This window comes from Empidonax traillii, unplaced genomic scaffold, assembly GCF_003031625.1.
Source record: "Empidonax traillii isolate 1590-97213 ecotype Southwest subspecies unplaced genomic scaffold, ASM303162v1 scaffold933:size234345, whole genome shotgun sequence".
Taxonomy (NCBI): Eukaryota; Metazoa; Chordata; class Aves; order Passeriformes; family Tyrannidae; genus Empidonax; species Empidonax traillii.
The window spans coordinates 84,700-109,106 of record NW_020956126.1 but is presented as its reverse complement, the minus strand read 5'-3'; the positions used below and the strand labels follow the sequence as shown (position 1 = coordinate 109,106).

Here is a 24,407-nt window from a genome sequence, read left to right as displayed (position 1 = left end):
AGGGTGGTTACTGCATTCTTCAAAATCATTAATCTCCCCTTCACTAAAAGAAAAAATAAACCTCAGATAAATAAAACAGGTCATCGCCTAGAAGTGGAAAAAGTATGCTATTAAAAACCATTGAAGTGTGCTGTGTGCCATTTCTAAGGGGAGCCGATATGGATCACTGTGGCCTGCAGTCAGAGATCTTACTCCCTGCGTTAAGTTCCTATGCATCCATTTTTGGTGAACTGTCTCTGTGTAGCTTGCTGCTCAACACTCCCTTTCACTCCCCAAACCACACTTTGGAGGCACCTTCCTTTCTTCTTTGATGAGACACTGAGGCTCAGGTTGCCTGAGCAGAAATCTGTGGTGGGCCCAGGTCCTAGGACAGTTATGTTTCCACTATGAGAATTGCTGTGGGCAGTGCAGTTTTGCAATGATCCAACATAGAAACGTGAGAGGCGGTAACTGATTGGATTTCTACTTGTTTGATTTTGTTTTTAATATCCACCACTCTGTCACTCTGGGAATATAACTTAATTTAAGCGTTCCTTACTCTTCAAATTCTAGAGGAAAAATGCAATAGTTAGTTATAAAATGTGATAACAGAAAAATAGCAATTTCCTATTGTAGAAAATATTATATTAATTTGCATTTGGAATTGTACAGTAGAAGCACAATTCTGAAGAAATTATTTCTGAAGGAAAAACACGATTTGTTACAAAAGTTGTACTCTAATGGGTGAAATGGGATTTAGACCTTTTTAGCTTTTAATAGGAAAGTAAATTAGCTCAATTGTCCCAGCATGAAAGTGATGTTTACGGTATATTTATCTTCCTGAGACAATGCTTCTGTAGAAGGGGGATGGAGAGAAGCAGTTACATGGCAAACAAAACAAGAAAATGAGGAGTACTGCAAATTTTGGCATTTCTTTTTTAATAGTGTCTTGATCGAGAACAAGCAATTCAGTGGATTAAGAAAGAAAGGCTTCCAGCGTTTCTAGGAAGTGACTGTTACTTTGAATACAGGTATTGCAATCTTTTATTCTGTCTTTCTGTTTTAAATTTGTACATTATCCTCTTCTGTTTAATTAATCTTGATAGCACTCGTAAAAAGTTTTTGCCCTCCTCTCATCCTTATTATTTTAGCATTTTAGTGATCTGGATAAAATAAATTCAGTGATTTTTTTCACTCATCATTCTGTAATTTTCCTTGACCGTGAATTACATCTTATACTTCACCATTACAAAGAGAGTAAGAAGGGGGCTTACTGATTTCTAAATTGCTGTATCTCAGAGATATCATGGTAGCAATGCATCTTTCTTTAGTCAATATGTAAGCCATATAAATAGAAGTTATAAATCCATGAAATCCATTTGGAAAAAGCACCCAGTCCTTTTTATTTCCAGTATTAGTTTTGTGTCTTTGGGCCCAGTGTCAGAGTTCCTTAGCAAAGTTCTCTGTGGGATGCCATGGCACAGCTGGATGATTTACAGTTATAAACTTGCTGTATTTTTCCAGATGTTCTTTCAGCAGATGTTCAGGAGGTTTACTGTGCTTTTTGGGAGGATCTACTTCTGTATCCCTTAAGGTTGTGTCTAGATGCTGCTAATTGTAGTGTGTTTCAGGGGCCCAAAATGAGAGGCAGGCTGGCAGTATGGTTTACAAGACTCATGTTTGCTGATTGTAATGACAGGGTAGTTACTGGGGTACAGACTTTTACAGTAAAAATTTAAAAATGTTTTTTATTTTCAATAACCTGAGAACTGCACTTAAGTTCGAGGGGAAAAGTGTGCAGAGAACGAAGAAACCATGAGAGTGTTCCATTTTACCTTTAGTAGCAGCTGTTTTATACATATCTGGGCCTCGTGAAACACTAACTTTTGTCTTCTGCTGTAGCAAACTATTTATTTGATCAAGCAGAGTTACCCAAGAGAATTATATAAAACTAACTTTAAACATGTAGATAATTTCAGTTGCTGCCAGTGGCTCAAATGCTTTCCTGAATCAGAATCAGGATAAATTCAGATGCTAAAAGGGAAACTTGCGTTTAAAGATGAAGACACTCCAACTGTAGAATTAAATCCTATTTTGTCTCAAATAGTGGGCACAAATGCACCTGGGTATTCACTGGGTAGGTTCAAGCATAGGCTCCATCTTCCCGTGGATATGTATTTCTTTCTAACCTAATTAAGTTCTTCCACAATTCTTGAGCTCAGAGCATCCTCACTATCATCATGTGATTCTAAGATTGCCTTTTCTGAACATCATCACGTTCACACTAACACGAGGTAGCTGTTCACTGGAGTGCTGTTCAGTGCTGTAAGATCCTCACACAGCAGCCAGATGAACATGAGAGTGCTGGCTGTCTTATCATCTGAAAGTATGATCAGTGCTGTGGCATCACTGCTGGAAGAATGTATCAGGAACTGGAGATGTAGGGTCTGGTGGTGATAAGGGCTTCTGCAGTTTGGGAGGATAGTTTAATTTTAGTGAACAGAATGTTCAAGTATTCTCACCGGGCCTGAGACTGCATAGATATATGAAAAATCATCCCAACAGAAGTCAGTTTTACTGATAGAGGTTGATAATGCAAAGCAGGCCACTATCTGTAAAGCTGGTGAACTATACAATGGCAGTACTGGCATTTACATATGTAACAGCAGGTGAAGGCTGAAATAATAAGGAGTTGGACTCAATGATCCTCGTGAGTCCCTTCCAAATAAGGATATTCTGTAATTCTATTACTCTAGGAACAAAGCAGATCATGAAGTTCTCTGTAAAAATTTTATTTTTAGATGGATCAGTTTTTTTAATTACCTATTCTGTGGAAAAATCAACTGTTTCTCTGATTAAGGGCTAAAGTTAACTATTATCTCAACATTTAATTTCAGACTAGCTAAATTGATATCCCAGGTAGAATGGAGCAAGACTGGCATGAATTTCATTATAGATAGTGACTACGATCCCTGGATAAGGAAGCAAGACCTAAGTTCCCCCCATCCTGAGGAAAATGACACTTCATTGACCATGAAGAAGTTCTATGTATCACTTGGCCAGGTAAAATAAACATGTTTAGTGGGCGTAAGATCAGGATAGATAGAAAACATTGGGTAAAATTATTGTAACTGAGGTCACAACCTGATGGGACAACTGATTCCTGGGCAACCTGGTCTAGTGGAAGGTTCCCCGTTCATGGCATGGTAGTTGGAACTAGATGATCTTTAAGATCCCTTCCAACCCAAACCATTCTATGATTGTATGATTCTCTGAAAAGCTTTTATATTGAAAATTCTTTGTACTATAAAAGAAGGTCCGAACATTGTAATACAGGTTAAACAGAATCTGTATTACAAGTATGCTCAGCTCCTATCATACAGCTCTCTTCACTGGCAACTATCCTTAGAGAAGTCTACACAAACAGACTGCACAAAATCATCATGGACAGTAAGCCCTGTGGTCTCAGAAATACTGCAATAAATAAAGAAATTTATCACATTTCTTTTCCTAGGCTACAGTTTCTCAGGTGAAGGATTGGTTTACATTAGCAAAACAAGGTGATTCCATGAGAACTACGGACTCATCTACACACCCTGTAGCTTCTAGTCAAATTCAAAATATTCAGTACGAAAGAGACAGATCATTAAGTGAGAAAGATAGCCTTCTGGGTAAGTAACAAGTAACCCTATGGTTTATAGCACAACTCTGACTAGGTGGAAAGGAAAGACATTACAAGGAGTTGTTGCAAACTCCACTTATTACCTTCTGACTATCACGTGGTATCTGAGGCTTCAGAACAGCATTTGTTTCTTTCCATAGCTGCGACATTAGGTGAAAACTTAATCTAGTAGCCAAGTAATTTTGTGATAGTAGTAGCTTCTTTTCTCAAGTATTTCTATGTATGTATGTATGTATGTAAGTTTTAGTTGAGGGCTTTTTTGCTTTTTTCCCCCATTTCATGTGTTTTGTAAGATTTTCTTGTCTAGATTCTTTGGGTATTTGATAATGTATAACTTGTGTTGCAGCCATCTTCTTAAGGTATTTATGTTGGGCATTAAGGGTCTTTTGACTGCCAATTTTTAGGAATTTTATGAAATGTAATAATTTGGATTCCTGTCTATCTCCAAATTTAACTGAAATTTTTAGCAGGCTTCAAAGGTTCTGGGAGAATGATATGCATACAGATGCACGTATGGACATACACCCGATTGCATAGCCCTGTCTTTGCTTTTTACACAGTAGTAAGATGAACAGAGAAGCCTCAGTTCATGTTAGGAGCTTTCTCTCTCCCATTCTCAGAGTAAAAAAACAGCCACTTTGTACTGCTGGGACCCTGGAGTCCAGTGGCTGAATGGAAAATTGGAAGACATGATAACTCCAGAAGTCTGCCTTCTTCCCCAAACCATGAGGATCACCCCAGAAAATATATTGCTGATGTATGGATTATTAATGAAGTTATTTGAGTCACACTTATTTGCAGCTCATGACTTTAGCACTGATTTGGGCAGTGCTTTGAACAGAGAGGTCAAAAATGCACCATTCTCGCAGAGACAGTCTGCAATTAGAGTTCAGTTAGTGCAATTAGAGCTGAAGGTATTTGCTTGGACAATCCAATTTAAATTCCTTTCTCATTGCTTCAATTGCATCAGGGTTATCAACTAAAGTCTTGAACAACCCCTGAGCCACTTTGCTTTTTATTGCTTAGGAGCTGTTGTATCTCTCTTCCTAATTGCCTCAGGTCTCCGTGTTTCCATTTCACAGACCTGTCTTGAGAAGCTAAAATTTTTCTTTGTCAAGTGAAAACAATTGAAAGAGTTTGGAAATAAGAAAAGATATTTTAATCACACTGATTTTTATATTAATATCAACATATTTTGCCATAGATATTAAAGATACTAGGTAAGTGCAGAGCAGGGGATCTCTATGTCATGTTCCTAATCCAAGTGACTGTCTGTGACAGTGACCAGTACTTTTTAGATGTGGCTTATTTTTGGAAGAAGTTGAAAGGAATGTCTAACTGCCATTGCCATTTATTGACTAGACCACCACAGAGGGTTACATAGGCTGACAGCATTACAAATGTGAATTTAGTGGATCTGAGAGATCTAACCCTTTTCTGTTACAGCCTCATGTGGTGCACATCCTCAGAGGTTGTAGCAGTCTCCTCGTGGACAGTGTTTTGCCTTAGTGATACAATGGAGCGTGAAAGTTTACAGCTTAGCTTTAGTGACATACAGAAGATGCAGATTATTCTGTAGTTTAGACTCTGTATTGATAGATGATATGAAGTTATTGTAGAGCCTAAATTTAATTATGACTTTGGGTTTTTTTTCACTTTCACTTAGATTCTGCTGCTGTTCATGATATCTTTAGTTATTCTGCTCAGTTTTACAGGGCTGACTTGTACAGTGAGAGTAGCATTAAGCTAGCTAAGCAGTGTGTATAGTCAAGGTCATCTTTGCTAAGATGCTCCAGAAAAAATCAATTTTCCAACAGTCTGGCAGAAGTAGAAAAGATATTTAAGCAAGTATATTATATATATATATATATAAGAAAAGATATTTAAAGCAGTAAGTTTCTTTTTCAGTGACCAGGATGGCAGAGCAGGCTTAATGGCACAGGGTTGAGGAAGAGTTGGGTAAAAGGAATTAAATAGAGGAGTGTAGACCAAAAAAACAGGGCTGGCCACTGCTCTGAACTTCGTAGTTATAAACATCTCTAAAGGGAAAGAGGCCATTTCTGGGTGGCAGAACTCTCTTCCTGAACTCTGCTGCTCTGCTCAAATTCAACAGGGAATGAGTTTCTGAGTCACTGGGCTGAGTTTCTAGGCAGATAGCAATGGCAGAAGCACCTCTGCTATTCCCTCCTCTGCAAAATGACGTAGTGTGATTATTCTGGAGCAGTAAAATATAAATATGTTGCATTTTTTAGCTTGGCAATGTTGATATACAAGAGAACAGTCCTGAATCAAAAGGGTGTTCAATGATCTTTTCTGATTTAATGCAGAAGCAGGATCCCTGTCTAAGGAATGCCAAGAAGAGAGTTTCCTTTCCCCTTCAAGGACTGCATCTGCAAAAGCTGATGCTACTAGTGAGAAATCCAGCAAGGCTGAGGAGGGCTCTGCTGTGGCCATTGCTGAACCTCCTTCCCACAGGCAGTTAAGAGTTTATCTAGACCCAAAATGGGACAGTGCAGCAAAAGAAGAAAAAGAACAGGAAAGAACAACTTCTCAGAAACCAGAAGAATTCATGCCAGCTTATACTCAAAAGGAACCCATTTCAGAACTGACTCACCAGCCAGCTGGTGACAGTGTTGCCCGTAGTACTGCAGAGTCACTCTTAAGTTCTTCTCCATTTACTGCCTTGGACTCCAAGGGAGATGCAAGAAAACGAGATCCTGAAGAAGTAAGTTTAAGTTCAAGTTCTGAGAGTGGTGGGCCAGACAGCAGGGCTGCCTGGTGTATCAGTCACGGGACTTACGACACTGGCAACAGACATGAGTTTGAAAGATTCAAGAAGTTCATTAAAGGAACGCTTGGGGAGAGGTACTGGTGGCTCTGGATGGATATTGAAAGACTAAAGGCTCTTAAGAACACTACAAGACAGCAAAGGTATTTCTCATTATTTAACAGTTATTCTTATTGCTTTGACACTTGTAACCCAGCTAGGTCAATGCAGGTTTTGAGATTTCAGAGTAAATTGTAATGTTTGAAAAGAATAGACAAGATTAAAGTAATCCTGAGTGTCCTGACAAGGTGTGTCTGGAATGACTCTGCTGAAGCTGATAAAACTTTTTGCAGAGTCAGGTTTGCAAAGCTTACATAAGTCAGAGTTGCCACATTTATTAAGGCTGTTTTAGACAGAGATTTGGAAAACAGATGGCAACAGGAAAAAAAAAGAATAAAAGAAATTAAATTCACAAGTAGGGCGTTCAGTATGACGAAGCACTTTATTGAGAGGCTCTGCTGGATTCTGATTGTCTGTTCTGAGGCACTGTACATTTTATCTTATACACAACCTGTCTCTAATTTGCAGAAAAATTGTTTTGGCTTCTGCCACTTGCAATTAAAAACATGTTGCATGACAGCACTTTAGTCAGTAGGATGAACTGTTCTCAGTTCTGTACAGCATCTGATACACACTTATGTGACTATTTTTGTTGACTGCAGGCATCTCAGTAAGATGAAAAAACTGTACCTGCTGAGCAGTGGAGACTATTTCCTCACTTCAGAAATATTACTCAGACTTGATCTACTGCATGGAGATCAGTGGAATATATGGCATTTAAGACAGATTCAGCCTGAAGTAGTGAAACCTTTACTTCTTTACTGGTATGAATAAACGGACAGGAACTAAAGTTCTATTGTTTAACTGACTTCCATTTTCTCTGATAAGCCTATTAGGTTTATGTAATCTCATTTATCCCATTGAAATTATTGGAAGCAATGTCATCGATGACACACATGAATTTTTAGTTGAGCCTTAACTACACTGCAATCTGCTGAGAAGCCAGGTAGAGCTGCCTTACTGAGCCCTTCGTACTTTTCTGCTGGAGCATCTACACTGCTCTGTGTGTCTCTGCCGTGGATACCATTCAACTAAACTTTAGTCTCTAGCATAGGGAAACCCTTCCAGGCACAGGAGGTTAATTCTGTCCTAATCTATTCCCGTTACTGCTCTTCTCAAGTTTCCAAGGATGCTTTGTATATATATCTATGCGGAATTTGACACTGAGACTTTACTGTTCAATGTCTGTCGTAAAAAATGACTTTTTCATATTTACAAGTTAAGTAAGGATATAAAATCTAACCTATTTCCAAAACATAGGCTGAATTTTTGAAGATGTTCTCTCCTCCCCAAGGGGGGTCAACAAATTACAGTCATAAAGCAATACCTGCAATTATGAATTTTGCTGTGGAGCCCTACAGCGACTCTGAGATTAGCTCATTTGGTTGGAGCATGGTGCTAATAACAGCAAGGCTGTGGGTTTGATCCCTGTATGGGCCATTCACTTAAGAGCTGGACTCAATCTTTGTGGGTCCCTTCCAATTCAGAATATTCTGTAATTCTGTGGTCTCTGTCCTGTGGCCTACAATCCTTTCCTGTTCTTTGCTGTAGGATGGATGGGGCATATCCTTCTGCAGAATCATAGAAAGGCAACCATGTCATGGTGCAGAATTTGCCTAAGTTTGTTTATGTATCATTTGCTCTTAAATTTGGAAGCGTGCAGTGTCTAAACATATCTTTAACACTGACTGATTTTTAATTCTAGGTGCATGTAGCACCATATCTTGATACTGTAAATGACATCACTGGGAAAAAAAAAAAAAAAAGAAGAAGCCAAATAGCCCAGTGTTTCACTGTTTTGGAAAGTTCTACTTATTAGCTTTTTTCTCCCTAGGGGCCCCAGATTTTGTGTCACTCATTCAAAAGCAATAGAAGCTGCTAGTGCAAAACTGAAGTTCTGGCACACGTGTCAAGAGAGACCGAGGGTGGACATTGATCCTTTCCCACAACTAGTGTCATTGTTACCACTGACCCAAAAGTCTTGCTTACCTGGCTTACAACCTTCCCTTCTTCGGGTAAGTAGGATCACAACATTGAAGAACAAAGCTTTATCCCATCAAAAATAATGTCAAAAATCCTTAAATTCAATGGAAGATGAATATAGTACTTGGTTGTGAGGAAGTCAAGATTTAGCAAGCTGGTATATTGAAGATTTTTACATATAAAAATGCAGTAACATTTATGTTATGTTATGCAACAAATTCCTATACATTGAGTCACATTATCTTCTCAGTTACATCCTGGATGTTTCATAAGCCCTTCGGAGAGATATTTTAGCTGAAAATTCTCAGAATTGCAAAATTAGGTATCTAGCAGTGCAGATTCTGCCCTTGAACCAGCCTTATCTTAATCCAGAGTCATTCATACTTCACTGCAGTTACCCTGAATCTATCCCTCATGTTTGTGAAGAGGGAAGAATTCTGCTCATTTTCTATCACGACAACCCTTCAATCAGCTACACATGTTTTTTGCTTTCTACAGAGGGCCATTAGCCATACAGCACAGAGCCTTTCACAGTAGCTTGCAGGTGGCCAGTCTAGTTTTGTCTTTTTTCTTCCTTGAAAGCCTGAATGTGAGAGGTAACTGCAATGAAGGTTTTCAGCAACACACTGTTAAGCCTTGGGACACAAGGTACTTGGAAAATGTGGATTGAAACTGTAGTTCCAGCATTGAGAATTGGATGGGCTATTCCACAGTGTGTGTTAACACACACACCTCTCTTACTTTGAGTTGGATAGTTTTAGGCTAGAGTTACTTCCTTTGAAATCTAATTCATGGAGATAATGGAGGAAAACAGTGTGACAGATTTCCTGTTCAGAAGAAACTGGGTTCAGGAGCCAGATTCCTGTTGCTCACAGCAGGAATGGGAGCAAGAAGCACCAGTGTCTTACAGTGACCAGTTCTGGCTTCAGAAGGTGGTGCTAACAACCCAGGACTAGCAGTAGGTCAGGCAGACTGTTTTTGAGCGGTTAATGAGAAGACATTAGGAAAACACAAAGCTGGAAAAATAATCAAAATTGCCTTATTTTTCTGTAAAGTCTTTTAGAAAAGTAGAACAAATTCACCAACGACTTTATTAAAACTAGCTAATCCAAATTTCTCTTTGAAGAGATCATCAAGATTACCACCTACCCTGACATCAAGTCAGAGTACCCAACAGGATGACGTTCCTAGCAGTAGAATGTGGTAAGTACAAGTCCCTTGTATATCTTTCTGCACAACCATTATACCTCAGATATTTATGAAAGTATTTTAGATCCTACTGTTTTCATGAATACTTTTCTTTAATGTAAAAATCTGCTTAGTGAAGCACAGTTATGGTACAGATTGTATGCATGGAGAATTCCTCCCTGGCTGATTATTTTCTCATTTGTTTGTGCCACAAACAAAAATAAACCCAAAAAATGGTTTATTTCCCCAAAATACAAGTATTTTCTCTTATGTAATAGTTGATATTGTCTACACAGATTCATATTCTTTTAACCTGTTTCAAGCACTAGTCCAGCTCTCAAACTCATGCTGTGCCAGTGATTTCCACAAAGCCACATGAAAAAGTATTCCTCTATATTTTTCCCATTTATTGTAAATTTTAACTTCATATACTTTTTCCTCTACTATTCACTGTGTCATTCCACCTCTTTTGTGCCCCTTCTTATGTGTTTATTTTATAAGCAGTCCTAGATTTTTCTTCAATATGTATTGAAAAATTTTTGTTTGTGATCCAGGTCAAAGTCAGTGAGCACAGACATGATTCACTGCTTAGCTCTGGATGGCACCAAAGATTCAAGGTACCAGGGTTATAGAAAGTACACCTATGCTGAGTTGCTCCGTGTGAGTACTGCTTGAAAATATTAGTTGTCTTGAATCATGGCTTAAAGCACTTTATTCTGCAGTATTAAACATGAAGTAGTCAATAATGGGGAGGAATTGGTCTGATTATGTGAATGTCAGTGGTTTATGCAGAGGTATAATTAGAACAGCAGCATTTTCTCTGTGATGTCTGTCACCTCTTTAATAGGAAATCATGGCACATACAGAGGTGTATTTTCACTAAAAAGTGTTGATCTTCTCCATAGTGACCATGTGTTCAGTAGGATATTTTAGAAAACTCTGGATAAATGCTTCAGTGGAATTGTTGCCTAGGGAAGGATACCTGACTTACAGTGAAAACTGAATCTGCCTTACAAAGTCATTAAAATAGTAACATTAATAAGAGGAGAAGGTTTCATTTGTACAGTCCCTCTTTATTACTTGTATACTTCATTTTTTCTTTGTTGAATTATTGCCTGCTAAGCAAATCCTCAATCAAACAAACCTCAGGAGAAACAGGCTGCGCAGAACAGCCTTTCCTTAGTAACTGTTAAAACGCTGACAGATAGAACATGTGAGATGTCAACATCTGGCAATTAAAAATACATCCAAAACCTTTCTTGTTTGTGGAACAGTCTCAAAACAACTTGATGTTTCATGGTGCTATTGATACCCATGGCCTCACAATTAAAAGAAAAAACATATTATGAAATCTGAGCCCATTTACATATGCACGGAGCACAATTGTTCACTTTGCACATCAAAACAATACTTTGTTTATTTCTTCATTGCATTCATTTTACTTCTTTGTTAACTTTTACAGGAAAAAAAAAGGCTAAACTTTGCAATGAGGGGACAATTGCAGTTAAAAATGTATATACAGGAAAAGTTCATGCCATGAACTATCAGTTTTTAGGCATCATCACAGAGAGAGGAAAATACCATCCATTTATGCTCACAGGGCTAGATTGGAACTTACAGTAAGGACCCCACAATTTGCCACCACAAATATAATGCAGAGGGGAATGCAGGGATTAGTAGTTTAACTTCATACTGGGAAAGGATATCTACCTACTCTGCTTTACAAGTCTGGCTTTTCCCTGCCCTTCTCCATCCCTGTTATTGTTTGGAAAGAAGCTGGTTGCCAGCCACCACACTCATCTGTTTCCACTTCTGCTATCAGAGACAGCAAGTCAGCCAAAGTTTTTCTCTTGTGATCATCAGAAGCTAATTTACTACTTACAGAAGCCTCCTCTGGCTTCTCTATGAGCATTGACAAAATGGATGTATCCTTCCTCAAATGCTTTAGGAGATTGCCACAGTAAAGAGCATGGATTTCTTGCTCCCTGAATTGCTCATGATTTTGTTGATGATGTCAGTAATGTAAGCCCAGAAGACGTCTTTTGTTCCATGATAGTTAAATGTTTTGAATCTTGACCAAATAGCCACCTGTTAACTTCTCTTAATTCAAAACACAGTAACCTGAGCTAAGACAACTCTTGTCAGCTAAGATTGCATATGTAGTAGAAAATGGAGACTAGTTTCTTGGGATAAAGATCCTAATTGAACACACTGCATGGCTCTCCATTGCAATATACTGACATTTGAAAATAATGAAAGCCTGTTATTCCTCGCTGTATAATTATGTTTTATTTGTCCAGGGGAAAAGTGCTGCTGGCAGTGTTGTCTTAGGGGGATCAAGAATGGAAAGCATGCTGCAGTCTCTTTATTTGGAGAACAGAGCAGGCTACTACTTCACACAATTCTGTGAGGAGTCCGGGAATAAGGTATGAACATTTTCCTACTCTGTGATAATTTAGTCCACAATTGACTGAATGCCAAGTTATAGAGGGCAGCCAGACTGAAAAAAAAAATGGAGAAAGAAAGATTGATGACTGGATGAATTATTACTTGTGAGACTTCAATCCCTCAACAACAATAAACTGTTCATATGTATATGCAAACTAATGACAGGTCTTAACCAAGCTGTCAGATTCTAACTGTCTCAAACTTATTGGAATTCTGATTGTACCATCAGGGATAAAAAAAAAAGACTAATCATTTTTAAAAACTAGCCTTTAACTTGGCAGAAAAAAATGAGGTCTTAACCCACAAAAACATTTTTTAAAAAGATGGAAAATCTGCTATGCTATTACTCACTATAATCTGCTTCCTTCTTACTTGTTGGGTTAGTGATGTCCAAAATCTCCAGTGTTTTAAAAACGTTCTTCTGCTTCCATGAAGCTCTTTGGTTTTCTGAGAAACATAACACTATTTCTTCTCTCCAGTCAGCAGATCCATCATTCATTGCTGGGTGTAAATTGAGGGTTGGTTGGAACGAGTTATGAATCTGAGTCAATGTTTAGTGGCTTTGCAGAAAAATTGAGTCTTTAGGGGAGATTTGAATGCAATCAAGATGGACATCTGTTTCACTGCTGGCACAACCCAGAATCCAGCAGCAGTAGCTAGAAATGCCTTTGGCTACTACAGGACAAGAGCCAATGTTTCCAAAGCTGAATACCTTCAGCTAAAAATGTGAAGTGTGTATAGATAGAAATCTAAATAAAAGAAACTTAGTTTTTCATTGCATCCACCCCTAGCCTTTGCAGGTGCCAGACTCCTTTGAAAGTTATTTGCCTAAAGTTTTCACCTGTGGAGCCTATTTCAATCATATGCCAGATCTGGAAGGCTGCAGTTTGTGGAGCAAACTTCCCTACCCTTGTCTTTTTGGAACACATGCTTTATTGGCTAGCCATGGGGTTTCAGGATATTTTTAAAGCCTGAACCCCATAAGCACATGATTAAAACAGAGGACTTGGGGAAAGATCTAGACTTCTGAAAGATCTTTTGCTGTTCAAATTTATGAAATGAGGCCAAGACTCTGTGTCTCAGAAATGCATATAATAAAAATGTAATGATAGTCTCAGTAACATATGTCAAGTACATAGTATTTAATTGTTTTGCTTATTGCTGCAAAATGCTATTTTACCATGGCACAAACTATACATGTCCATTATCAGCATTTCTTCTTTAGCACTGGCTTTATGCCACTGAAGTGTGGTTACTCTTCAAATGTTAACTACAATGTTAAAGATTTTAATGGCCAATTATGCATAAAGAATACAATAAAACATAGAGTATCACAGTGATGATGCCATTAAATATTCTTTTACTTCTCATACTTCTGCCAGTATGCAACAGAAGGTTAAATTCATCTTAAATTGAGCTTGATTTATGATGACCCCAAGGCACTAAATAATACTTGCATTGGAAAGTCAACCTTGTATAAAGCTGTGATATTTGGGTAGCAGCGACTTACAATATTTTTCATCTTTAGTTGTGGAAGAACTGTGTGTACTTTTGGTTCGACCTACAGGCTTATCATCAGCTTTTTTACCAAGAAACTCTTCAACCTTTTCAAATATGCAAGCAAGCTCAAGTAAGTTGTAAATAATGTGTTTTCCTTTCACAAATGCATTTGCTCATTCCCTTCACAAATCCATTTGTGCAGTGCAAAGTATGAAAATAAGATAGAAAGTAGAAAAGTTTCCAAATCTTGACAACCCACACCAAAGTAAATCTGTGTTGTGGACAATAAAAGAAGCTCTTTGGATTGTTTCCATAGAATTTCTTGATTCAAACGTTAAACATGCATAGTTTGACTTCTAGGCTCTGCTGCCTGTTCCCAGTTTTATCTATTATACTCAGTTTACCTAAACTCCCCTTTGCTACTTTGCGTCATTTTTGGAAACTGTCTGCTTAATGTTAACATCAGAGATAGTATTTTTTCTAAACCATCTAATTGGGCTGTACCTTTCCTTCCATCTCCTGTGTGGGTTAGAATTGTGGATCTCACAGTCCAGACCTCAGATAATGACCTCAGTAATGAAAATGGATCTTTGTCAATCTGGTTTTAATTTTTATGATTGTTGGGGTATCATTATTACCTTTTAATGATTGTCATCCCCCAAATAGATATTTAGACCCTTATTTAATGTCAAGTGAAACTAATATTTCCTATAAATGAGTATTCTTAATTGAGCATGCACTTTAAATCAGGGTATAAAACAAAATTAAACTGCTTCACCACAGTGGTGCTAATGGCTGTCACTGACAGAAGAGTAGACCTATTCTGTCAGGGAAGGAAACTGCAGCAGTGTGATGTCATTAGAAGAACTCCAAGGAACTTTTCAAATCACTTCATGAAACTTTGGTATGATTTTCCTCTTTAAACCTTGGGTAGGAGTATATCGTATCTGAATATTTCAATATTCAAAACATATACTATGTAACAGAGCAAAGCTACTTCACATATTATTGGAACAAATATCTGTAGAGAGCAGGTGAGAATAATCTCTTGGTATGGCTTATGTTGCTAAGCATCTGGACATCTTTGAATTTGTCTTCTTTTCCTTCTTGGAGGTTTTACTGGGGCAAATGATGGAATTTTGCGTATTTGTCCAGAATTCTCACCTGAATCAGTGTTATTTGTAACAGAAACTCCAAGCAGAGGCTGAGGCATGGATTATTCCTTCTCGCCTGTGTGGGTAAACTGAGCTGCTGCCTTACTTAGTTGTTTTCCCCTCCAGCTCTATTTATGGCATGAGGCTGTAGGCAACTGAATGTACCCTTAAGCCTGACTGTCTCCTCTATCTTCCCAGGCCTGTGTGTGGTGAGGGACCCTGCTCACAGCAGACATGCTAGACTGTCACCATTTTCCTATGTATTTTGTTGCAGGCCAAATCTTAGGTTACGGTGCCTGATGGTTTTTAATTTGGTTTCATCTCACAACAGCTTACATTGTTTCTGCAGTGGTTGCATGGTTGAACGTTAAGGTCCGAGACTTTTTTACTTCTCTTATTTCCAGTGCTGGCCTGGTGGTGACAGCAGAACATCGTACAATCAGTGTTACCAGGCAATTGCAGAGAGTACGTACACATAGCCATTAAAGTAAATACATCAAAACGAAATATGTGAAACTGTTCCATTAGCATAACTAACAGCTGAAATGTAACATAACAAATCAACACATGTGCTGCAACATTTGGTATCATTCTTAAGTTTACCTTTTAAGGCTGCAGAAAAATTATACTTGTTTTCATTGGAACACGGTAAAGAGTCAAGCTGCAACCAATCTGCAGGGTCTGCTTGGGGAAGAGATGCCTTCCCAAATTCTGTGCTCACCTTTGGCTCAATAAGACAGTCATTCCAAATACTCCTAAGAGAATGTGGATCAGATTTGCATGACACATTATCTTATATATTTTACTATTTATTACAGAAAGAGACGTGCAGAGTATCCTGTATGGGTTCTGCCTGCTTCCTCTTAGAAACCAGAACAAACCTGGATTGCTGTGTATCTACTACTCCTTGTTTCATTTGTTGGGTGTTATCTTATATGATAGACTAATAAAATGCATTCCAAGGTGCATATGCATTCATCCAGGGAAAGAAACTACAGTGAGAATGAAATCTGATAGTTAATCAAGTTAATCAAGTTAAGCAATCATGGTAATCATCCAGGAATATATATGGTTATTCATTATAAACATGAACAGGAGTCTAAAAAAAAAATAAAAATAAAACCAATAAAGAAACACATAATGTAGGTTTTGACTTTAAAAAAAGTTATTTAGAGTTAGAAAATTTAATACAGTTGTGGGAAGTACAATATTTTAACACTAGGATCAGTTTAGATAAAGGGACTTACCATTACTGTGAACTTTTAGGGTCAGACACAAGATTTATATTACTGGCAAGTGATGATGGAGGTTAAGGCAGTTTAGCCTCTTTGTTTAAGACCAGTCAGTGCATTGCATTCTTCCATCATATGATTCTGTCAAGCAGCTGCACAAGCCCCTCGTTTAGATCAGAGCACTATCCGTGCCTTTGGGCAGCAATACAAAGCACTTGGACTTAAATCTTTCTTGCCTTTCTCATTTCACACCAAAGCCTGTACAATCCCTGATTTGAAAAGTCATAAATGAGGCCAAAGTCTTAATATGAATTTTCTAAGCATTTCATGTAGTCGGGTTTGTGCCATTTTAAGTAATTTCAATATACAAACTAACTAAATTTCCAGATACAGTTTTGGGTTCAATCCATGAATTATTCTAATAAATTTATAAGAAAATTTATGGCTGGCAGGTTGTTTTTCAATAGGAACAAACAATTAGTTGACGAAGTATAATATGTACTTGACATCAAACGCTTCAGATTTTTGTATGAATGTGTTAACCTATAAGTTCATTTCATGTGATTTCTCCTGTTGATCCCTTAGGAGATTGGCCAATACAACAGTTCCAATATTCTGCTGAGATTCAGAAAACCACAAGAATTCCATTATATGGGAATCAAAAAAGGCTATGAATATTACTTTTTAAAGGATAAAATGTATCTTGCAAACTGCATTGCCTAGTGTTGAAGGCGTGAACACAGACAATTTTCCACCACTGAGGGCCCGCTTCTTTGAGTTTGGAAAAGTGCATTCCTAAAGCTAGTTTAACCACCTCGAAATTTCTGCTTCATACGTGTTGCCCCCCCTATTGTTTCTGGAAAAAAAATATCTCTCTCTGTTATCCTGCGGTTTTGAATGTGAAATTATACAGGACTGGGGGCAGTTCTGCAGGTAGAGCAGTGTGCAAAGGCAGTCCCTAGAATGGCAATATATTATGACAGTGTTTATGTCAATAGTTTTCGGCCAAAGCTTTCTTAGTCTGGGCAGTTTCTGATTGCAGGCTGTTATTTTTTGTCAGCTCTGAAGAAGACTAACAAATATACTCATTAACCTATAAAATCATAGGGTGAAGGAATTCTGCCCAAGGAACTTGTAGCATGTTTGTTTTAACTTCATTCTTAAAACTATGCAAAAATGATCACCCATTTAAAGAACCAAGCTAGATGTGTGTTAAAATATTGAGAACGTATTCTTGAACCTTTTTACCAATTTACAAATCCCTTATGTGATTTTATGAGTCATAACAGGTGGGGCAATGTAGTCCTAATGACAAATAAAATGGTTAACCCCTCTTAAAAAAGTCTATTTTTAAAGATACCACATCTTTATATCATTGGACTTGTCCCTTCTAATTTGTCTACTTTATACATTAACTGGTTTTGATCAGACTACAACAGGATTTAACTTAAACTTTATTAGTGTTAGGGCTCTCAGAAAAAGCTTTCAACTTTTTAAATCGCTATGAATGTAATTAATGCTGTCTCTGTAAATGTATTTGGGGACTTACTGAGAAGGGCATAATTTAGGATAAATGTGGTCTTGTTCTTCAGCTAGGACTCTTCCTGTGGATGTCCTCTTTCTCTGACCTTACCCTTATACCTGTGTATCTTTATTGCACTGATAATGTGAGCCACAATAGCCACAAAACATCTTTGTTTTCAGTCATTAGATCTATGTAGAAAGGGTGTGGAATCCTGCATAGACAATAAATATGGTAAGTGTAACAAGTGCTAACTGAGGGATGGATGTAAGCCATCGAAGCCCTGTATTCCTCAGTGACCTAATACCAGGAGAATCTAAAGGGTTTATTTCAAATTGTAAAGGTCCAAAATAATGGGGATGTACTCTAGTGCTGTTGCTATTTGAGCGAAGGAGTCTAATACATCAGAATTTAATTTAAAACAAACAGAAAGATAGTTATTTAATGTACTCAAACATTCTCGCCCTGTGTTTGAAATCTAAGCCCACCAGTGCTTTATTGCTGCTTGAACACAGAGTAAATGTATTATTTTCTTCTTTTCTACTGCTTTGTATGTCTGCTAGTGAAAGCTGGCTTTTAGCAAAAAGAGGAAAATGAGAATTATCGTATTCCTGAATTCTTCATTGTCAAGCCTCTGGTAATAAATAGTAAAGATGGACTTGTCACTGCCATCCTGGAGAGAAATTCTGATTTATGATACTAACCTGATCCCTGACTGTATATTTGAAAATTAGTTGGACTCTGAGAATATAAAGAAGAAAAAATACTTATATGAAATATATTATGGCAACACCTTTATTTCAGTTGAATTTCTAGCTGCAGTCAGAATCATGATGTTTTATAAAGATATTCTGGAATATCCTCTTCCAAGATATCCCTGGAAGAAAGTGTTTTTCTCTGAGTTTTCAATGTTCATTTTCAGAGCAAGTTATGAATTAGAAAATTTAAGAATTTAGAAAACAAGAGTTTTACTTAGGGGATTAAGTAAGTTTGAAAAAATAGAAATGAAATAAGTAAAAAAATTACTCTATGCTTCAAGAGTGAGCTGCTAGTGAAAAGGAAACATTCTCCAGATTCAGTTTTCTTCTCTTTGTACATGTTGAATGACAAACTCTGTATACTTTAGATAAAAAGCATATTGTAAACCTTTCTTTGGTAAGGACTTGACCTCAGTTGTGCAGTGGAATCTCTTGCATGGATGCTGTACTGTGATGGCGTCTTACCAATGTCAAAAAACTATATAAGAGAATCTCCACACAGATTATCATGTAATTTTTCATTAATTTTAATCTTAAATTTACAAATTACCATCTATTCAGAAAAGTCAGATACCTTCAGTAGTTGGCCCAGTACATATTCTACAAAACAACAGTGTGACTTCATGAGCAGTGCAGTTGCTGTAAAGATTGTAGCTATATGAATCTAAGAATCAGCCAAATAGCTCCAAGAGAAGATTGCGTTAAACATTATTTTTAGATCTAGCCATTTTAACAAGTAGAAGTAAAAATGGCAGGGGGATCCGTTATAGCAATAACTGAATTTTGGACAAAGTAGTAATACTGGTAAAAAATAAGGTAGTTGTAATTGGATATATGTTCAGGGCAGTGTGGGGCAAATATGCATTGATTTCTTTTTCAGCAGTCTGTGACCATTGAAATGGATGATGGATAAGAAACAGTTTTCTTCTCTTTTACTGTAGTTCCTTTATGCAACTTACATTGCCCCATCTGCCAGTATGGACATTGGACTTCATCAGAATAAGAGAAACATGATTTATCAGAAAATGGACCCAGCTTTTGAGGACCTTTTTGACCCAGCGGAAGAATATATTCTCACTATTCTCCTAGAACCGTGGATGAAGATGGTGGAAGCAGACAAATATACTTATGGAAAGGTAACAGATCAGGATTGACACCATGAAAAAGTCTTATGTCAGGGAAGAAAATCATGAGATCCTTTATATGCCATCCTGTTATATTTATAGTCAGGAAGGGAGAAGTATTACAAGATGTTTTGCTTACCCACTCCTTTCTGTGTTGATATGTGGAGTAGGCTGAACTTCTTGTGGAGAGCAGACAGCTCATCTGAAGGGAAGGAGTCGACTTCATAGACTCCTTGGCCTGTGAATTAAAGAGAAATGCATCTTGCTATGGAAAAATTTGTCTTTGCACTCAGCAAACATCATGTTTCTACAATCCTAACATTGATCAGAAGTAATTTTCTTATAATGATTGCCCACAGACACTCTATATTTTTAATCACAAGCAGACAATAAGCTGTATTTCTAGTCAGTGCAGTGATACTAGGTCCATATTAATCGTATCAAGAATGGCATCAAGTATTTCTTGGTGTTTAGAATATAAGTGCAGCTACTGCTTAGTATAAGAAGAAATGTGATACGGTGATCCAGCTGTATTTGCCCCAAACATTTTTTGGATCGCTGCTCTGCTGTGTAAGGGCTAACTGTGCTTTGCAGGCCTCCTGAAGTAGGTGGCTCAGAGGTGTACTCAGTTCTAATTCCAGAAAGCTCTGAAGGCTTGAATTGGCCAAGCTTATGCAGTTCAGAAGAGGTGGCTGCAATACTGACTGCCTTTGACAGGTCAGAACAAAAAATGGTGGTGACATTGGTCAATGCTGTGGCCTTCTGTTCTTTGTAAACTTACCTGCAAGTTACCAGCTCTAGGTCAAACTTCTTTTGGGTGCCACAATATAGGAAAGACACAAAGCTATTGGAAAGTATCCAAAGGAGGGCTAAGAAAATGGTGTGAGGCCTAGAGGGGAAACCTTATGAGGAGCAGCTGAGGTGACTTGGTCAGCCTGGAGAACGGACTGAGGGGAGACCTCATTGTGGTCCACAGATTCCTCACAAGAGGAGGTGGAGGGGCAGGTTCTCATCTCATCTCATCTTCCTGGTGACCAGCAACAGGATCTGAGGGAACGGCATGGAAGGGAGTGTCAGGGGAGATTTAGGTTGGATATTAGGAGAAGGTTCTTCACCCAGAAGGTCATTGGGCACTGGAACAGGCTCATCAGAGAAGTGGTCATGGCCCCAAGCCTTCCAGAGTGCAAGAGGTGTTTGGACAGCACTCTAAAGAACATGGTGTGATCGTTGGGGAGGTCCTGTGCAGGACCGTGAGTTGGGCTTCGATGATACTTCCAGCTCAGGATATTCTGTGATTCTGTGGTTCTGATTTCAAGTCTTTAACATCTCTGTTGTATGTGGAAGGAGAAACTTATAATGAGGAATCAGGAATTGGAGGGCAGGACGTTAGTTCTTGTTAGTTTTTCTCCATTGTGACCTTAAATGTAGCATCTCCAATTTACAGGAAATATCATCATTTATTATTGATACTTCTGTCAACTTGTAATGAGAATATGCTTTCATTGCCTTCTGCAAAACATTTTGAAATCCTAATTTTGATGCTGTATCATGCATGCATGTATGAACAACTAGGTGAACAGATACCTACAATCAAAGTTGAGAATGGTCTTCTAAGCCTATTAGGTGGTGGCCAGTATTAAACATTTAAGAGTGGAGCGTAAGAAAAGAAAAAAACCCCACACAGCAGTATGCTAGCTTCATCACTTTGCAACCAAGGAAGTTCATGGATCAAAGATCTTATCCACATTTTGGTGTCTAATGAGCTTTAATGAGGTATTTTTTTCCACAGGGGTTTATGTAAATGTGTCTTGAGTGATATATTTTCAGCCTCATTGTAGAAGTGGGTTCCATGGTTTAGTCGCAATAGGAGAAAAAAGTCCTTATCTTGATTTTTTGCAAACCCCTCCCTGGTAATTTCCCCTGGTGCCCTAGTTTTATATGTCATGAGGAACAAGTGAACAATTATCTTCTCATATTCTCAATGTTGTTATGCTTTTACAAGTTTGTGTTGTACCCCACTTCAGTTATACCTCCTTGAGCCCCCGGTGGTCCAGGGGAAAATTCACTGCACTGTCACTGCAGAGATCCGGGTTCGATTCCCGGTCGGGGCCCCTCCCCGGGCAGATGGAGCTCGTTAGCCCGTAAGGCAATCCATCTACGTCCTGAGGACCTCACTGCCACCGTCCAAGCGTGCTTGGCCCCGGCAGATGAACCTCAGGATTAAAGGGTGAGCTCAGTTCCGCGCACACTGTGTCTCACCTAAAAAAATCCAATGCGCAGGCTGGAAGGTGGAAAGACCTTCCCCGGTTCTTCGTTCGCGAAGAGACTGGCCATTATACCTCCTTGAAACTCAAGACTGTTAAACTTCTTCTCTTACAGAATTTCCATACCTTTGCTACACTTATCGCCCCATCTCTGTGTTATTTTACATTCTTTTGATGAGATATAAGCAGTACTCAAGGTCTGGATGCACTAAGGATTATCCAGTGGCAGAATCATGTTTTCTGTTTTGCTCTTTGTTCCATTCCTAATTGTTCCTATCATTCTAATTGTCTTTTGACTCCTGGTGAACTTTGAGTGGATGTGCAAAATGTAAGCTAATAGTCATCTGTGGTGATTCCAAATCTCCTTCCCAAGTAATAACAACTAATGGAAAGCCCTCATTTGGAGCTCATTGGAATGACTTAATGTTTATTATCATTGAATTCAGCTGCCCTTTTATCATGCAGATGCTAAAGTGTCCTGAAATCCTGCAGCTTTTCACAGTCAATTTAATTTTTTTGCTCTGTGGAATCATTTTGCAAACTTTGTTGTCTTCTCACTCACCTCCTTTTCCAGATAGTTTCTGAATGTTTAAAAGAACAACCTCGGTGCAGATCCCTGTGAGACTCCAATAAGAACCCCACCCCATAGTGAAAGTTATTTATTTCTTTGGTTTTGATTTTCTACCTTCTAATTAATTCACAAGGGGACTTTACCTCTCGTACTATGATAACATAATTTCCTTTAGAAACTTTGAGAGTTTGAACACTGATAAAACTTCCTAAGATGTATATACTAATCCACATCTGCAAAATATTTTCTTCACTTTTCAGCATATTTTCTAACCTTTCAGCTCATTTTTTTTCCTAAGCTATTTCAGCTATAATTCTTTATGACTTGAGGAGCATGGTGTGATTGATTGATACTTCTGTGAATCTGAAATTTTATTTATTTTCTATCAGACTAGTTTTAGTCTTTTCTAACTATATATTTTTCCATGTGTATTATCAATACTAGTTGTCTAGTATCTGCTGCTGGTTCTCACCGAGTCAAATCGTCAGCTCAGCCGAGTATTTTTATACATGATTTTTGTATAAAAAGAAGTCTGCTTTTGAGCTCTCTCTGAATACAGAGTTGTCACTGCTTCTAGAGATGGAAGCATTCCTCCAAAGTAAGAATTGAAAATATATACTTTTCCTTTAAAGTTAATATATGTGTCAATTTATGTATCCTAGAGTTAACCAAGTGATAATCTGTTGTCCTTTCAGTTTAGAGGATGTGTTGCTTTACAAATGTAGTTTACGTGCAGACTTCTCGGTGCTCTAATAACAAAAACATCTTAATCAGAGCACAAAAAACCAGAACTAAGTACTTTTGACTGCACAATACATGCGTTTGTGAAGCGTTATAATACACAGACATAAAATGACCTGTTCTAGTAGGCACTAGAGTCTCTTTGTACTAGGCGCAGGCTGATACTTATGCACACTCCTTCCTAGACAAGGTCTGCTTTGTATTTTGTTCAGTCTCTGGCTCTACTCTTCCCCTTTGTTCTACCCTATAGCAGGATATATTTGGCCCATAATGAAACAAGATATTTTATCAAGAATTAGGTGAGTCCAAAATTGCTTATTTGGGACATGGTCAGTATACGTATCTACATTTTTTTCTTTAAATATTCTGAATTATTTTAACTATTTACTTTTAAACTGTGTTTTCTTTTAAGGGAGCGAATACCCCAGAGCACTTTATAAGCAGTGGAAGAGAATTACAGTGAGCCTGAAGACATTTAGATAACACAGTCATTAGTGTGGTATTCACATTTAGACGAAAATGTAATGAATATAATCTAAACACTCTCTTCTCTCTCTTGCACAGAAACTCCTGTATAACACAACCACAGCTTTCTAATCTTTGTAAGGGGCATGCTAATCAGTATAAAGCATTGGCTCAATTTTGCTAAATATCCTAAAATCTGAATTTGAGTGGTTTAGTCAGCTGAGATGTCACCAAACTATCCCTTGTGCAGTTACTGATTGCACATAACGTGGAGAACTGCTGTAGTTATATACATAAGGCTTGTTAAATAAGTTAAATAATGCCTATACTTCATGAGTTCATATCATGCACAATTTATTACTAAAGGCATTACCTGGTATAAAACTAAGGAAGAGGACAAGACTGAAAGTCTGAAAGCTTTCATCTTCATTGTTTAGGTGTTATAACATCTTTCTCATCTTAAATTTCTTTTTCTGGAAATCTATGGCACTCTGTCTATTTGACATTTTCCATTGAGAGTCATAGTTTTAAGAACTGTTTTCCTGCTTCTCAGCGGCACTTTGACATATGATTTGCTGGTATAGACAATCAAGTAAGTCTGACACAATATACACAAGATAATATATATAAATACAATATACAGAATGTATTATATAGACAATATAATTTAGCCATTTTTTAATGCAAAGTTATTTTCTTAAAGATATAGTTATGCTATTTAGTGATGTTCTGCAGAAATCTACATCTGATCCTACAAAGATAGGAAAATTTTGTTCTACCAGAGCTTTTAATAGAATTGTTTGTCAGAAAAATGTGACTTCTAGTGTACTGGCAAATGTATTCTTTTCTATCCACTGTCACTGGCAAAGTGCCCATGCAGTTCTCCATCTTTCTATAACATGTACTGCA

The 24,407-nt window shown here is 37.8% G+C and overlaps 1 protein-coding gene across 1 annotated transcript in view; it reads left to right on the top strand.

Annotated features, from left to right (window-relative positions):
- Positions 1–24,407, top strand: part of RGS22 (regulator of G protein signaling 22) — a 61,817-nt gene that overhangs the window by 17,648 nt on the left and 19,762 nt on the right. Inside the window, exons 5-15 of the mRNA XM_027903106.1 lie at positions 925–1,010; positions 2,877–3,042; positions 3,494–3,650; positions 5,989–6,592; positions 7,151–7,312; positions 8,383–8,563; positions 9,658–9,734; positions 10,274–10,379; positions 12,020–12,145; positions 13,696–13,797; positions 19,275–19,469. Coding sequence (XP_027758907.1) covers positions 925–1,010; positions 2,877–3,042; positions 3,494–3,650; positions 5,989–6,592; positions 7,151–7,312; positions 8,383–8,563; positions 9,658–9,734; positions 10,274–10,379; positions 12,020–12,145; positions 13,696–13,797; positions 19,275–19,469 — 1,962 coding nt within the window. The remainder of the gene's footprint in view (positions 1–924; positions 1,011–2,876; positions 3,043–3,493; positions 3,651–5,988; positions 6,593–7,150; positions 7,313–8,382; positions 8,564–9,657; positions 9,735–10,273; positions 10,380–12,019; positions 12,146–13,695; positions 13,798–19,274; positions 19,470–24,407) is intronic.